General features: G+C 52.4%; 1 protein-coding gene across 1 annotated transcript in view; it reads right to left on the bottom strand.

Moving 5' to 3' along the window:
• The window catches only part of LAMA2 (laminin subunit alpha 2), a 132,098-nt gene that overhangs the window by 35,366 nt on the left and 79,912 nt on the right, over positions 1–16,820 (bottom strand). Inside the window, exons 20-24 of the mRNA XM_054173980.1 lie at positions 16,014–16,173; positions 12,748–12,872; positions 11,010–11,172; positions 5,075–5,219; positions 3,254–3,392 (exon numbers count right to left, since the gene is read on the bottom strand). Coding sequence (XP_054029955.1) covers positions 3,254–3,392; positions 5,075–5,219; positions 11,010–11,172; positions 12,748–12,872; positions 16,014–16,173 — 732 coding nt within the window. The remainder of the gene's footprint in view (positions 1–3,253; positions 3,393–5,074; positions 5,220–11,009; positions 11,173–12,747; positions 12,873–16,013; positions 16,174–16,820) is intronic.

Consider the following 16,820-nt stretch of genomic DNA (forward strand, 5'->3'; position numbering starts at 1 on the left):
GGAGAGGCTGAGGGAGCTGGGGTTGCTTAGCCTGGAGGAGGCTCAGGGGAGACCTTCTTGCTCTCTGCAACTCCCTGAAGGGAGGCTGTAGCCAGGTGGGGGTTGGGCTCTTCTCCCAGGCACCCAGCACCAGAACAGGAAGACACAGTCTCAAGCTGTGCCAGGGGAGGTTTAGGCTGGAGGTGAGGAGAAAGTTCTTCCCAGAGAGAGGAATTGGCCACTGGAATGTGTTGCCCAGGGAGGTGGTGGAGTCCCCATCCCTGGAGGTGTTCAAGAGGGGATTGGATGTGGCACTTGGAGCCATGGTTTAGTTGTCAGGAGCTGTTAGGTATTAGGTACTGTGTTGGACTTGATGATCTCTGAGGTCTTTTCCAACCTGTTTGATTCTATGATCCTATGACCTGATAATTCCAAAGTCACAGCCACCTCAGTGCCTACTGTTTGCAGGAGCTCAGCTCTGCCCTCCTCCCCCTTTCACTGTTTTTGACTCTAATTTACCATATCACTCATCTTGCCCCAGGGACTAATGAATCAGGGCTGTAGGCAAAATGCTTGCCACAGGTCCAAGTAGCTGTGCTACACTGCTGATCTAAGCAAGCACAAAGGACTTGCTGGAAGCTAATTGCTGTAGACAGCTGGTTCTGCACTGGTGTGATTTCACAACCACAGAGGACACAGTCTTCTATTTCAGGAGCAAATGAGACCTTAGATCTTTTCATTGCTGGCTGATTTGACTTCAGGGGTCAGTTATTAACCTCATAAATTAACAACCACCGCCTTGCTTTGAGCTGCAGAGCAGCCTGTGGCCTCATCACAGCAGCTCCCTGTGCACCAGACCCCTTCCAGGCTGTCACTCTGCCATGCAGCTCAAGCTGACACAGATTGAGGGGCTTGCTTCTGGAGCACACAACTCTCTTGTCCTTGTCCTTGCCAAAGCTGCTGAATATTCATTTCAACTTTAACTAAGTTTGGGGTGGGGTTTTTTTGGGGGGGCCTGTTTAAAACCAGGTAGCACAGACACTAACTTCAAGCATCTGTTAGTCCTTTGGGTTTATTAGAGCTGAAGTTCAAGTCTCTCATTAGTATCAGGCAGTGCTTTAAAGATCAATATAAAGGTCAATACTGGAATTTGGTTTGTGGGAGAAAGTCAGCATCAGGCTTCTGAAGGCAAAAGGCTGACATTCAACTTCCATGAAATATGGAATGGAATGGAATGGAATGGAATGGAATGGAATGGAATGGAATGGAATGGAATGGAATGGAATGGAGTAGAATAGAATAGAGTAGAATAGAATAGAGTAGAATAGAATAGAGTAGAATAGAAGTAGATTAGAATAGGATAGGATAGGATAAGATAGAATAGAATAGAATAGAATAGAATAGAATAGAATAGAATAGAATAGAATAGAATAGAATAGAAGTAGATTAGAATAGGATAGGATAGGATAAGATAGAATAGAATAGAATAGAATAGAATAGGAGTTGAATTGAGTTGACTTGAATTGAATTGAATTGAATTGAACTGAATTGAATTGAATTAACCAGGCTGGAAAAGACTTCAGAGATCATCAAGTCCAACCTATCACCCAGCACCATCTAATCAGCTAAACCATGGCACCAAGGGCCTCATCCAGGCTCTTCCTAAACACCTCCAGGGATGGGGACTCCACCACCTCCCTGGGCAGCACATTCCCATGGCCAATCTCTCTTGCTGGGAAGAATTTCTTCCTAACCTCCAGCCTAAACCTCCCCTGGCACAGCTTGAGACTGTGTCCTCTTGTTCTGGTGCTGGTTGCCTGGGAGAAGAGACCAACCCCCACCTGGCTACAACCTCCCTTCAGGAGCATTGGATCAGATACTTTAAGGAGGAATTTAAGGAGTCCTGAAATTTATCATCATATCATAGAATCACAGAATGCCTCAGGTTGGAAGGGACCTCAGAGATCATCTACTCCAAGACCCCTGGCATGGGCAGGGACTCCTTGCAACTAGACTTGGTTGCCCAAGGCCTCATCCAACCTGGCCTTGAACATCCCCAGGGAGGAGGCAGCCACAATTTCTCTGGGCAGCCCATTCCAGAGTCTCACCACCCTTGTACTGAAGAACTTCTTCCTCAGCTCCAGTCTAACCCTGCTCTGCCTCAGCTCCAAACCATTCCCCCTTGTCCTGTCTCCAGACACCCTCAGGAACAGTCTCTCTGCAGCCTTCCTGCAGGATCCCTTCAGGTATTGGAAGGTAGCTCTGAGGTCCTTCCAGAGTATTCTTCAGGCTGACCACCCCCAGCTCCCTCAGCTGCTCTTCACAGGACTTATGCTCAAGACCCTTCCTCAGCTTTGTTGCCCTTCTCTGGACACACTCCAGCACCTCAATGTCCTCCCTGCAGTGAGGGGCCCAGAACTGAACCCAGTAGCCAGGATGCAGCCTCGCCAGTGCTGAGCACAGCAACACCAAAGTGCAGCTCTGCTGTGGTGCTGTAACGGACCCTGGGAACTCACCATTCATTTTCTGCAAGTGAACTTGAGACAGAAATCCTGAGAGTGAGATTCCTGTGTATTTACATAGAGTCATGGAATTGTCAGGGTTGGAAGGGACCTCAGGGCTCAGCCAGTTCCAACCCCCCTGCCATGGGCAGGGACACCTCACACTGCAGCAGGTTGCTCACAGCCACCTCCAGCCTGGCTGCAAACACCTCCAGGCAGGAGGCTGCCACCACCTCCCTGGGCAACCTGTGCCAGGCTCTCACCACCCTCCTGGGCAACAACTTCTTCCTCACAGCCAATCTCAATCTCCCCATTTCTAGTTCTGCTCTATCCCCCCCAATCCTATCCCTCCCTGACACCCTCAAAAGTCCCTCCCCAGCTTTCTTGTAGCCCCCTGCAGATCCTGCAAGGCCACAATTAGGTCACCTTGGAGCCTTCTCTCCCCCAGACTGAACAGCCCCAACTCCCTCAGTCTGTGCTCACAGCAGAGCAGCTCCAGCCCTCTGCTCCTCCTCGTGGCCCTTCTCTGGACACCTTCCAGCACCTCCAGATCCTTCCTGGCACAGAGGCTCCAGAACTGGACACAGAGCTCCAGGTGGGGTCTGAGCAGTGCAGAGTAGAGGAGGAGAATCCCCTCCCTGGCCCTGCTGGCTGTGGTGTTCAGTTTGAAGCCCACACACACTCTTCTCCAGACTGAACAGCCCAAACTCCCTCAGTCTGTCTTTAACCATCCCCTTGACCAAAGGGAAAGACACTGGTCTGAGCCACCTTACCTGAGGTTTCTCAGAGTTGGCAATCCCCCAAAGTAGATTTTCTCATGTCCTTTCAAGTTGAGCCCAGAATGGGTGCCTGCAGAAGTTGCTGCTATGGTCTCCTCTTGGTTGGTGTCTATGTCTACAATTGATATGTTGGCTGAAAGACAACAGACAGAGTATCAGATCCTGAACAATGGATGTAAGAAACCAACAGAGAAATAGGTGGAGGGTTACCAGGTGAGGGGAGAGGCAAGGAGGGCTGTGATTTGCATCTGCACCATTGGATTGGCACATTGTCAGTTATGGGCAGGGGAAGAGACCTGCACTTTCCTCTGTCTCCATTACAACCTGACAAGCTACAGCAACTCTCCAGGCTTTAGTCTGGCAAACCTGGTTCAGCTCTTTGTGTCAGTGCAACTTGGAGCTCACACTCCAGGACAAAGTCACAGCAGAAGAGATCCTTTTGCATTTAATTTGTGATTTCAGGTCACAGGCTCACAGGGTGTTAGGGGTTGGAAGGGACTTCTGGAGATCATCCAGTCCAACCCCCCTGCCAGAGCAGGAGCAGAGAATCCAGCACAGGGCACACAGGAACACATCCAGACAGGGCTGGGAAGGCTCCAGACAAGGAGACTCCACAACCTCTCTGGGCAGCCTGCTCCAGGGCTCTGGGAGCCTCACAGTGCAGAAGTTCCTCCTGATGTTGAGGTGGAACCTCCTGTGCTGGAGTTTCAATGCACTACCCCTTGTCCTGTCCTTGGACATCCCTGAGCAGAGCCTGGCTCCATCCTCCCCACACTGCCCTGCACATCTTTATCAAGGGGAATGAGGGTAGTCCTCAGGCTCCTCTGCTCCAAGCCCCAGGGCCCCAGCTGAGTTTGTCAGGTGTGTGCAGGCAAGCAAGCAGTGCAGAAGTCATTGCTTTGGCATATGCTGGGCACGAGGGGATGTACAGCACAAAAGCTGCTGCTGTCCTCACACAAACCACACAGCTTTGGGATTCTGAACACCATCAGGGAACTGATGAAGAAGTTTCTCTTTATCCCCCCACTCAGAAGCAGTTTAGAACAGAACTGTGGCAGTTTGGGGCTGATGCCTAGGAAACCTTCCACAGACTGAGTAGAGGAGTGGTGGAATGTAAATAAATCACCAGTGGATGCCAAAGAAAAACAGTGATAAGGCCTGAATAATCCCAGTGGGCTGATAACCAGCATAAAGTTAGTTGCATAAACTAACTCTCTCTCCTTCTTGGTTCCCAGCTCTAGCAGATACCAGCTGCTGGCTGTTGCTTGGCTGTTGCTGACCTTGGCTGTGTTCTTCTTGTGGCTAAGTAACTAACAGCTGCTCTCTGCTCTCCTCTTGTCCCTCGTTCTGGGGGGAAGGGGTTGGAGAGCAGGAAGCCATTGGTAACCCCCTGGTTTTGTCCAGGGGGGTACTTGTGCTGTTTATACAATGCAAACATATGTAACTGTTGGATATGTTGTACACACTCAGTGCCTTTTGTACTTCCAGAGTGTAGTTCTGCTGGCAACTACAGCTCCATTTGCTTCCATCTCAGCTGGCCTGGCAATTTCATTCTGGGGGTAGCTTCAAGCCACCACAATTTACACAAGCCTAGAGCAAGCTTGTGCCTGAAATCCAAGCTGCCTGTTCCCCAAAAGCCTGTTTGAGAGTGCAGTCACTCACCTGCAACCCACCACACCTCTCATGGAAGCACAGGAGGTTGTTAAGTCCCTGGAGCGTCCTAACTCCAGCACCACAGCCTCCCCATGATTAGATGGTTAGCTGTACTGCATGGGTAACTGGGAAAGCCAGGGTGCTGACACCACAGGAGCTCACCTTGCTTCTGAATTCTTGAGAGGGTGAAAGCTTTCCATCTGCCATCATTATGGTTGTGGCTGCTGAGAACAGAAGCTGTGCCTGAACCCAGGTCGTAGCTGACCTTTATGCGCCCATCACTGAGCTCGACGCTCATGAAGTCCTTCTGTGAAGGAAAAGTGACCAGAGGCACAGGTCAGGGTTGGTGTTCACTCTGGTGAGAGGCATCTGACAGCACACAAACATGATGCTTTTCAATCCTGGGTGACAACAGACAACTTTTTTTCAACCTCCTGAAAGAAATGGACAGATGGGCAGAGGCCAACAGGATGGCATTCAACAAGTCCAAGTGCCAGGGGCTGCACTTTGGCCACAGCAACCCCAGGCAGAGCTACAGGCTGGGGTCAGAGTGGCTGAGAGCAGCCAGGCAGAGAGGGACCTGGGGGTGCTGATTGACAGCTGCCTAAACATGAGCCAGCAGTGTGCCCAGGGGGCCAAGAAGGCCAAGGGCATCCTGGCCTGCATCAGGCAGAGTGTGGCCAGCAGGAGCAGGGAAGTCCTTGTGCCCTGTGCTCAGCACTGCTTAGGCCACACCTTGAGTCCTGTGTCCAGTTCTGGGCCCCTCAGTTTAAGGCCATTGAGAGACTTGAAGGTGTCCAGAGAAGGGCAAGGAGGCTGGGGAGGGGTCTGGAGCACAGCCCTGTGAGGAGAGGCTGAGGGAGCTGGGGTTGCTTAGCCTGCAGAAGAGGAGGCTCAAGGGAGACCTCATTGCTCTCTCCAACTCCCTGAAGGGAGGTTGTAGCCAGGTGGGAGTTGGTCTCTTCTGCCAGGCACCCAGCAGAAGAACAAGAGGACACAGTCTCAAGCTGTGCCAAGGGAAGTTTAGGCTTGAGGTAGGGAGGTGGTGGAGTCCCCATACCTGGAGGTGTTCAAGAGGGGATTGGATGTGGCACTTGGTGCCATGGTTTAGTCATGACGTCTGTGGTGACAGCTTGGACTTGATGATCTTTGAGGTCTCTTCCAACCTTGGTGATACTGGGAGAGTGTGAAATCTACTCAGGTGTTTACATAGCCTGGTCTCCAAGCTGGTGACACATGGGTTTGATGGGTGACCACTAGGTGGATACAGAACTGGCTTGATGGCTGCACCCAAAGAGTGGCTGTCCATGGGTCCAGGTCCCAGTGGAGGCCAGGGATGAGCAGAGTCCCTCAGGGATCAATCCTGGGACCAGGCTTGTTCAACATCTTTGTGGGTGCCATGGACAGTGGCACTGAGTGCAGCCTCAGCAGGGTTGCTGATGACACCAAGCTGTGTGGGGCAGCAGACAGCTGGAGGGAAGGGATCCATCCAGAGGGACCTGGACAGGCTGCAGAGCTGGGCACAAGCCAACCTCAGGAGGTTCAACAAGACCAAGGGCAGGGTCCTGCAGCTGGGTGGAAGCAATCCCAGGCACAAATGCAGGCTGGGCAGGGACTGGCTGGAAAGCAGCCCTGAGGAGAGAGCCTTGGGGGTGCTGGGGGAGGAGAAGCTCAGCAGGAGCTCTCAGTGTGCACTTGCAGCCCAGAGAGCCAAGCAGAGCCTGGGCTGCAGCAAGAGAAGTGTGGCCAGCAGGGCCAGGGAGGTGATTCTGCCCCTCTGCTCAGCTCTGGGGAGACCCCACCTGGAGTACTGCCTCCAGGTCTGGAGCCCCTATGACAAGAGGGATCTGGAGGTGCTGGAAGGTGTCCAGAGAAGGGCCAGGAAGAGGAGCAGAGGGCTGGAGCTGCTCTGCTGTGAGGACAGACTGAGGGAGTTGGGGTTGTGCAGGCTGGAGAGGAGAAGGCTCTGAGGTGACCTCATTGGGGCCTTCCAGGATCTGAAGGGGGCTCCAAGAAGGCTGGGGAGGGATTGCTCAGGATCTCAGGGTGTGTTAGGACTAGGGGGAATGGAATGAAGCTGGAGGTGGGGAGATTCAGGCTGGAGGGGAGGAGGAAGTTCTTCCCCATGAGAGTGGTGAAGCCCTGGAATGGGTTGTCCAGGGAGGTGGTTGGGGCCCTGTCCCTGGAGGTGTTTAAGCCCAGGCTGGATGAGGCTCTGGCCAGCCTGATCTAGTGTGGGGTGTCCCTGCCCATGGCAGGGGGGTTGGAACTGAATGATCCTTGTGGTCCCTTCCAACCCTGACTGAGACTGATACTGCCCAGGACTGTGATGTGCAAACATCTGCTGCCAACGAGTTGCTTTTCTCCTCTTTTCTCCTTCTTTGCATTGCTAACTTAGTTGGGATGCTGCTTACAGCTTAGCTGGAGCTTGGATGGGACCTCTGTACTTTTATTGAAGGCAGACATCCAGGTTATAGTTACCTGAGAGTAATACTGAGCTCTTTGTCTGTCCTACAGTTAGTGCATCTACTACACACCTCAGCTTGACTGAAACTGTCAAGGTAGAAAACAAGAACAGCAAAGATGGCAAAAGGGCTTTTTGCACCAGGGTTTCCAGAGAGTAATATGTTCTGGGGAGGAATAGCAGCAGGCACCAGCACAGGTTAGAGGCTGCCCTGCTGGAAAGCAGCTCAATGGAGAAGGACCTTGGAGTGCTGGTGGGCAGCAAGTTGTGCATGGGACAGCAGTGTGCCCTGGGGACCAAGAAAGCCAATGGGATCCTGGGGTACAGCAAGCAAAGTGTGGCCAGCAGCACTGCGGAGGTTCTCCTTTCCTCTCCCCTGCCCTGCTGAGACCACAGCTGCAATCCTGTGTCCAGTTCTGGGCTCCCAGTTCCAGAGAGACAGAGACCTGCTGGGGAGAGTCCAAGGGAGAGCCAGGAGGATGTTTAGGGGACTTGAGCATCTCCCCTGTGAAGAGAGGCTGAGAGCCCTGGGGCTGTTTAGTCTGGAGAAGAGAAGGCTGAGAGGGATCTGATCAATGTCTGTCAATAGCTGAGGGCTGGGGGTCAAGAGGAGGGGGCCAAGCTCTTGTGGGTGGTGCACAGCAATGGGACAAGAAACACCAGGTACAAACTGGAGCAGAGAAGGTTTCAGCTCAACATGAGGAGAAACTTCTTTGGAGTGAGGGTGCTGTAGCCCTGGAGCAGGCTGCCCAGAGAGGCTGTGGAGTCTCCTCTGGAGACTTTGCAACCCCACCTGGATGCATTCCTGTGCAGACTGCCCTGGGTGATGCTGCTATGGCAGGGGGGTTGGGCTGGATGATCTCTGGAGGTGCCTTCCAACCTCTAATGTTCTGTGATTCTGTGAGCAGAGAGCTATCAGCCATTCTCATCAACCACTGACACCAATATCTAAGCAGCAGCTGGAGATGACTGATTGGAGCACTGCTTTACACTGCAGTATCTACAGGAAAGGAGCTGTCAGGATTCAAAGAGCAAACCAAGCAGCCAGGGAACTGGATGGCATGAAAGGCAGAGAGTGCCTGTGGGACTGTGAGCCCAGAGAGGAATGTAGCAGAGAAATGTTAAGTCTAGTGATCATTTTGCTCATGGCCAGACCCACCTGTCCTCAGACCTAGGGAGAAGGAAGATCCTTTACTGTGTGCTGAGTACTGATGCAGTAATCACAGACTCACAGAACAGTGGAGCTTGGAAAGGACCTCTGGAGACTGAGTCCAACCCCCTGCCAGAGCAGGGTCACCCAGGGCAGGGCACACAGGAACACAGCCAGCTGGGGCTGGGAAGGCTCCAGAGCAGGAGACTCCACAACCTCTCTGGGCAGCCTGCTCCAGGGCTCAGCAGCCTCACACCAAAGAAGTTTCTCCTCATGCTCAGGTGGAACCTCCTGGGTTCCAGTTTGTGTCCACTGCCTCTTGTCCTATCCCAGGACACCACTGCCCAGAGCCTGGCCCCTTCCTGCCCCCCACCCCTCAGCTATTTGTAGCCATTGATCAGATCCCTCTCAGCCTTCTTTTCTCCAGGCTCAACACCCCCAGGGCTTTCCTCCTCACACAGCTGTTCCAGGCCCATCAGCATCCTTGTAGCCTCCATTGAACACTCCCTAGTATATCCCTGTCCCCCTTGAACTGGGGAGTCCAGAACATTGCAGATGTGCTCTTACTAGGGCAGAGTAGAGAGGGAGGAGAACCTCCCTTGACCTGCTGGCCACACTCTTCTCAATGCACCCCAGGAGACCTTCTTGGCCACAAGGGCACATTGCTGTCCCATGGAGAACTTCTTGTCCACCAGGACTGCAATGAAGTCCAGTCCATGAGCATAAATGTATGTTAATGGCAAGAAAAAAAGGCAGCATTTAGCAGAGTCAGTGTTCCAGATGCTCACTGTTAATGATGATAAGCACTGGAAAGAGCATCCTCAAAGTTTTCTGCATTGAGAGATAATCTATGAAGTGACAAACTCTATCAGGGCACAGTTGCCTTCCAGCTCCCAGGCTCTTTCAGAAGTTCAAGTAAGCAATTCTGCCCAGAAAACCACATAATCACACACAATAATTACACCCCATCAGCTCAAATAATTACATTAATGAGGCTTCCAAAACTCAATTACAAAAGTTAATTAGAAAAATTGAGCACTTCATTATCATAATAAAATGATGGCTTTGACTGCAGTCAGCAAGGAGGAGCATCCTAGAATCACAGAGCTGTCAGGGTTGGAAGGGAGCTCAAGGCTCAGCCAGTCCCAACCCCCCTGCCATGGGCAGGGACACCTCACACCGCAGCAGGTTGCTCACAGCCACCTCCAGCCTGGCTGCAAACACCTCCAGGCAGGAGGCTGCCACCACCTCCCTGGGCAGCCTGTGCCAGGCTCTCACCACCCTCCTGGGCAACAACTTCTTCCTCACAGCCAATCTCAATCTCCCCAGTTCTAGTTTTGCTCCACCCCCCCCAGTCCTATCCCTCCCTGATACCCTCAAAAGTCCCTCCCCAGCTTTCTTGGAGCCCCCTGCAGATCCTGCAAGGCCACAATGAGGTCTCCTGGGAGCCTTCTCCTCTCCAGCCTGCACAACCCCAACTCCCTCAGTCTGTGCTCACAGCAGAGCAGCTCCAGCCCTCTGCTCCTCCTCGTGGCCCTTCTCTGGACACCTTCCAGCCCCTCCAGATCCTTCCGGGCACAGAGGCTCCAGAAGTGGACACAGAGCTCCAGCTGTGGTCTCAGCAGAGCAGAGTAGTGAGAGACAATCACCTCCTTCACATCTGCTTTTTGCTCAGTGTTGATGAGCAGCAGAGCCTGGCTGAGGCCCTTGGTGCCATGGTTTAGTTGATTAGAAGGTGCTGGGTGATAGGTTGGACTTGATGATCTCGAACCTGGTCTATTCTATTCTATTCTATTCTATTCCATTCCATTCCATTCCATTCCATTCCATTCCATTCCATTCTATCATATCCTATTCTATTTTACTCTATCCTATCCTATTCTATTCCATTCTATTCTACTGTATTCTACTCTATTCTATTCTATTCTACCCTATTCTATTCTACTCTATCCTGTTCTATTCTATTCCATTCCATTCTAGTCTAGTCTACTCTATCCTATTCTATTCTATCCTATTCTATTCTACTCCTATTCCATTCTATTCTACTCTATTCTATTCTACCCTATCCTATCCTATTCTATTCTATTCCATTCCATTCTATTCTATTCTATTCTACTCTATCCTATCCTATTCTATTCTGTTCTATTCTACTCCTATTCCATTCTATTCTACTCTATTCTATTCTACCCTATCCTATCCTATTCTATTCTGTTTTATTCCATTCCATTCCATTCCATTCTATTATATTCTACTCTATCCTATCCTATTCTATTCTATTCTATTCTATTCTATTCTACTCCTATTCCATTCTATTCTACTCTATTATATTCTACCCTATTCTATTCTATTCTATTCTACTCCATTCCATTCCATTCCATTCCATTCCATTCCATTCCATTCCATTCCATTCCATTCCATTCCATTCCATTCTAAAGGTGGCCTGAGACTTGTAAAGAGTGTGGTGAGCAGCCTCTTGTCCTTACCAGGTCATCAGTAGCAAGATACATCAGGAGGGCGTTGGATGAGAAGGTCCTGAACTTGAACATGAGGGTGGAAATGTTTGGGTTCCAGCGGACCGGGCGGCTCACCATGGCGTAGCTGTCCCCATCGAACTGCACTGTGCCCTCACCATCTGCCACCTGGGGGCTGAAAGGGGACAGTTCCAACAATGTCACTTTGTTGTCTCAGGTTAAAAGAACAGGAACTCAGGAGGGCATAAGACACCCCTCAGGAGGCTGCCTGAACTGGTTTGATTTCGTATCAAACCTTGGTTCGGCCAAGTGAAGCTGGGAGGCCAGCTCCACACCAGCCTGTGAGGAGGGTGGAAGAGGAATGGGTTCACAGAAGCACAGGACCACAGAATAGTAGGGGTTGGAAGGGTTCTCTAGAGATAATTGAGTCCAACCCCCCCTGCCAGAGCAGGGTGACCCAGGGACACTGGGGCTGGAAAGGCTCCAGAGCAGGAGACTCCACAACCTCTCTGGGCAGCCTGCTCCAGGCTCCAGCACCCTCACAGTCACAAAGTTTTCCCTCCTGTTCCCATGGCAGCTCCTCTGCTCCAGCTTGCCCCCAGTGCCCCTTGTGCTGTCCTTGGCCATCCCTGCAGAGTCTGGCTCCAGCCCTGCACATCTTTATCCCCAGCCGTGAGGGCAGCCCTCAGGCTCCTCTGCTCCCAGCTCCAAGCCCCAGCTGCCTCAGCCTGGCCTCACAGGGAGATGTTCCACTGCCTGCAGCAGCTCTGTGCCTCTGGGATGGACTCTCTCAAGCAATTCCCTGAGGTCTTTCTTGACCTGAGGGGCCCAGAACTGGACACAATACTCCAGATGTGGCCTCCCCAGGGCAGAGGAGAGGGGCAGGAGAACCTCTCTTGACCTGGAATGAAAATCAGAGCTGTCTAAGGACAAGGAGGTATCTAGAAAGATGCAAATGAAGTTGTTCCTGAAGAATGGTTTGGGTTGGAAGTGACCTCAAAGATCATCCAGTTCCAATACCCTGCCCTAGGCAGGGACACCTCCCACCAGCCCAAGTTGCTCAAGGCCTCATCAAACCTGGCCTTGAACACCTCCAAGGAGGTGGAATCCACAGCTTCTCTGTGCAACCTGTGCCAGTGTCTCTAGCCTCACTACCAAGAATTTCTTCCTCATCTCTAGTCTCAATCTCCCCTCTCCCAGCTCAAAGCCATTGTCCCTCATCCTGTCACTCCCAGCCCTTGTCAAAAGTCCCTCCCCAGATCTCCTGGAGCCCTTTCAGGCACTGGAAGACTGCTCTGAGGTCTCCCTGGAGCCTTCTCTTCTCCAGGCTGAACAGCCCCAACTCTCCAAGCCTGTCCCCACAGGGGAGGTTCTCCAGCCCTCTGATCATCTCTGTGTCCTCTTTTGGACCCTCTTCAGCAGCTCCAGGTCCTCCCTGGGCTGGGGTCCCTGCTGCAGGTGGGCTCTGAGCAGAGCAGAGCAGAGGGGCAGAGTCCCCTCCCTGTGCTGCTGCTCTCCCTGCTCTGGATGCAGCTCAGCACTCAGCTGGCTCTGGGCTGCCAGGGACCACTGCAAGCTCCTGGGGAGTTTGTCACCAGCTGAACACCCCCAAGCCTGGGTGCCTACAGACTAGAAGTGTCTACTGGAACTTGATGGCTGCTGTGGAAATCCCTGCTGCTTGCCACAGGATGCAGTGCCACTGCAGACAGGTTCCCTGTGGAGCATGAGAAGCAGGCAGTGCTCTACCTACCTGACAGCACAGCCTTTGCAGTCTCCTTCAATATCCCTGAAGTTCCACAGCCCTATGGGCTTGCTGTCTAGGAAGGTTTCCCCCATGCAGCCAGTGAAGGTGGTGACTCTTACAGCATCTGACTTCTGCAACAGAAAACACAAACATCATTAGAGATCAGTCAGCAGGGATCTGCCCTGCCTGAGAGCATCTCTGGTATGAAACCACAGACAGAGAATCACAGAGTGCCAGGATGGAAGGGACCCCATGGATCTTCTGCTCCAACCTTTCCAGGGCACAGTAGAGTTGCAATGAGCTGGCCCAGCACCCTGGCAAGCTGAGTCTACTGTCCAGGGTAGGGGACTCCATTGCTTCCCTTTGATTATGCTCATGGGGAAGCATTTCCTCCTGGAGTGCAATGGGAATGTCCCCAGCAGTACCTTGTCCCCACTGCCCCCTTGGCTTTGCCATGGCATTCCCTGTACAAAGGCAGGCTCCATCCTCCTGGTAGCACCTTTCATGCCCTGGTCCATGGCAATAAGGTCTCCCCTCAGCCTCCTCTTCTCCAGGCTGAACCCCCCCAGCTCTCTCAGCCTCTCCTCACATGCAGGGCTGCCAGGCCTCAGGGCACTCTGCTGGCCCTTCTCTGGACACGTCCCAACCTGCCCAGCAGGGATCATATCCAAAGCAATAGCTAAGGTGAGAAGCCCTCCTGTAGGGCAAGTGCCTCATGCAAATGTGAGCTGAACTTTGTATCAACAGGGGGCAAAAGCCCATTTGGATCTGAGAGCCTGGGGAAGGCCTTGGCACACAAGGAGCTGCTCTGCCTTTGATGTCCCCATGGGCGTTCCTGGCTATACAGACAGCTGCCTGCTCCCAGGGCTTAAGGGCTCTCCAGGCTTTTTGGTTTTTCATAAGGCAATCTGGGGCAGTTCAGCATCAAGAAGGGAAGACCTGGAGCAAACTTGAGAGCAGCCTTCCAGTACCTGGAGTGGGCTGGGGAGGGACTTTTGACAAGGGCTGGGAGTGAGATGCAATCATATCCTGGGCTGCAGCAAGAGAAGTGTGGCCAGCAGGGCCAGGGAGGGGATTCTGCCCCTCTGCTCCACTCTGCTGAGACCACAGCTGCAGCTCTGGGGCCAGTGCTGGAGCCTCTGTGCCAGGAAGGATCTGGAGGGGCTGGAAGATGTCCAGAGAAGGGCCATGAGGAGGAGCAGAGGGCTGGAGCTGCTCTGCTGTGAGCACAGACTGAGGGAGTTGGGGTTGTGCAGGCTGGAGAGGAGAAGGAGACCTCATTGTGGCCTTGCAGGATCCAAAGGGGGCTCCAAGAAAGCTGGGGAGGGACTTCTGAGGGTGTCAGGGAGGGATAGGACTGGGGGGGATGGAGCAAAACTAGAAATGGGGAGATTGAGATTGGCTGTGAGGAAGAAGTTGTTCCCCAGGAGGGTGGTGAGAGCCTGGCACAGGCTGCCCAGGGAGGTGGTGGCAGCCTCCTGCCTGGAGGTGTTTGCAGCCAGGCTGGAGGTGGCTGTGAGCAACCTGCTGCGGTGTGAGGTGTCCCTGCCCATGGCAGGGGGTTGGGGCTGGCTGAGCCTTGAGGTCCCTTCCAGCCCTGCTATTTCTATGCACATGGGGCAGTGCTGCTGGCAGTGTGATCAACACAGAGACATCTGACAGTACACAGAGCACTCAGCTCCAAATTATCCTTCTAAAAATACCTGATTTCATTTAAATTTCACTTCATCAATGTGGGCTGATTGAAAAACCTTTACCCTGAGCTGCTGCAGCTAGACAAGCACCTGCTGCTTTCCATACAGCAATTACCAGTATTAAGGCCTGGCAGGAGAAGGTGGAGAAGTGCAACTTGCTAACAGTGAAGGCAAAGTATGGCTCAAAGCCTTAATGTGAGAGTGCTATTTCCCAAGGTAATTTGGGGAAGGTTTTAATTAGCAACAAGTAGGAACTTTAATGTCACTTCTGAGGAATTCATGGTGTGGGAGAACCAGAGTCCTCTCCTCAAGCCACATGCAAGGTGTTTTGAAGGCTGGGGAAATGAGCCTTCTGTTGGAATGCACTGCACAAGGGGCAAACACCTCAGAACACATCTGAAGCACCCCAAACCCCAACAGCAAGAGAAGGCAGATGTCTGACACAAAGGCTTTAAACACATCAGTGGCTTCCTTAAAGGTCCAAAGAGCTCCATGGCTTTAGGAAAGTGCCACAGTGATGTGGCTTTGTTTTTTCAGCTGGGATGTTAGAACACATGATGGCAAGAACTTTGCCTCTCCCCCCCACCCAGTAATTTGTCTTTTAGTTCCCAGGCTGTGTCTGAACACAGCAGATCTGTTTAAAACTCTGAACTGCACACACAGGAGCCACACCAAAGTTAAAGTCATAGACTCACAGAATGGTCCAGGCTGGAAGGGAGCTCCAAAGCTCAGACAGTCCAAGCCCCCTGCACTCAGCAGGGACATCCCCAACTAGATCAGGTTGCCCAGAGCCCTGTCCAGCCTCACCTGGAATATCTCCAGGGATGGAGCCTCAACCACCTCCCTGGGCAACCTGTTGCAGTGTTCCACCACCCTCATGGTGCAGAACTCGCATCCAATCTCAATCTCAAACTCAATCTCAATCTCAATCTCAATCTCAATCTGCTCTGCTCTAGTCTGAAGCCATTGCCCCTGGTCCTGTCCCTGCAGGCCTTTGCAAACAGTCTCTCTGCAGCCTTCCTGTAGCCTCCTTCAGGTCCTGGCAGGCTGCTCTTAGGTCTCCCTGGAGCCTTCTCTTGTCCAGGCTGAACACCCCCAGCTCCCTCAGCCTGGCCTCACAGCAGAGCTGCTCATCCTCCTGGCCCTGCTCTGGAGACCTTCCAGCACCTCCAGATCCTTCCTGGCACAGAGGCTCCAGAACTGGACCCAGAGCTCCAGCTGTGGTCTCAGCTCAGCTCTCAGAGTGGAGCAGAGGGGCAGAATCCCCTCCCTGGCCCTGCTGGCCACACTTCTCTTGCTGCCTTTGAAAAAGCAGATCCAAGGGGCAGAGCACAGCAAGCCAGAGAGGCCATGCAAGGCTTGAATGATCACTAAACTCTGCAGTACTGAGCTCCTTCTAGCCACTGATTGGTGGAATACATTTCAAGGGCTCTTGTTTAGGGCTAACCAAAGGAAGCAAACTCATTCAGCTGCCTCTAGCTAGACAGCTGGAAGGAAGAGAGCCCAGCAGAGCCTGTAAGGCTCTAAGGAGAACACAGAGAAAGGTGACAGAAAGGTTGCTGATTTTCTGGGAATTACCTTTATTTTCCCAGTCAAACCACCAACAAACAGCACAGCATTAGCATCCACATCCAGAATGGTGTATCCAGGTGGGGAGGCAGCGCTGAATGTCGCTGGCACAATGCTGGCTTTGGGGCCATCCAGAGCTCTCACTGATATTGTGCCATTTTTCCCAGTCCTGGAGGTAAAAAAAGAAACCATCAAACAGAAGCCTGGAGAGGCAGGAGGTAAATCAAAGGCAGGAGAAGTCTGGGTTAGATGGCATCTTTTCATAGAGGCAGACATTGTTGATTTGATTATCATATAACCACAGAATCAGAGAAGCAACCAGGTTGGAAAAGGCCTCAGAGATCATCAAGTCCAACCTAGTACCTAACACCACCTGACAACTAAACCATGGCTCCACAACCAAGCCCTTCTTGAACACCTCCAGGGACAGGGAGTCCACCCCCTCCCTGGGCAGCACATTCCAGTGGCCAATTCCTCTTTCTGGGAAGAACTTTCTCCTCACCTCCAGTCTAAACCTCCCCTGGCACAGTTTGAGACTGTGTCCTCTTGTTCTGGCTGCCTGGGAGAAGAGACCAACCCCCAGCTGGCTCCAACCTCCCTTCAGGGAGTTGCAGAGAGCAAGAAGGTCTCCCCTGAGCCTCCTCTTCTGCAGGCTAAGCAACCCCAGCTCCCTCAGCCTCTCCTCACAGGGCTGTGCTCTAGACCACGATAAAGCACATACAATGTAAGGCAAGAGAAGCAGTAACTGGTCACTGGAATGTGCTGCCCAGCAGCAGAACAAGAGGACACAGTCTCAAGCTGTGCCAGGGGAGGTTT

Source organism: Dryobates pubescens, chromosome 28, assembly GCF_014839835.1.
Source record: "Dryobates pubescens isolate bDryPub1 chromosome 28, bDryPub1.pri, whole genome shotgun sequence".
Taxonomy (NCBI): domain Eukaryota; kingdom Metazoa; phylum Chordata; class Aves; order Piciformes; family Picidae; genus Dryobates; species Dryobates pubescens.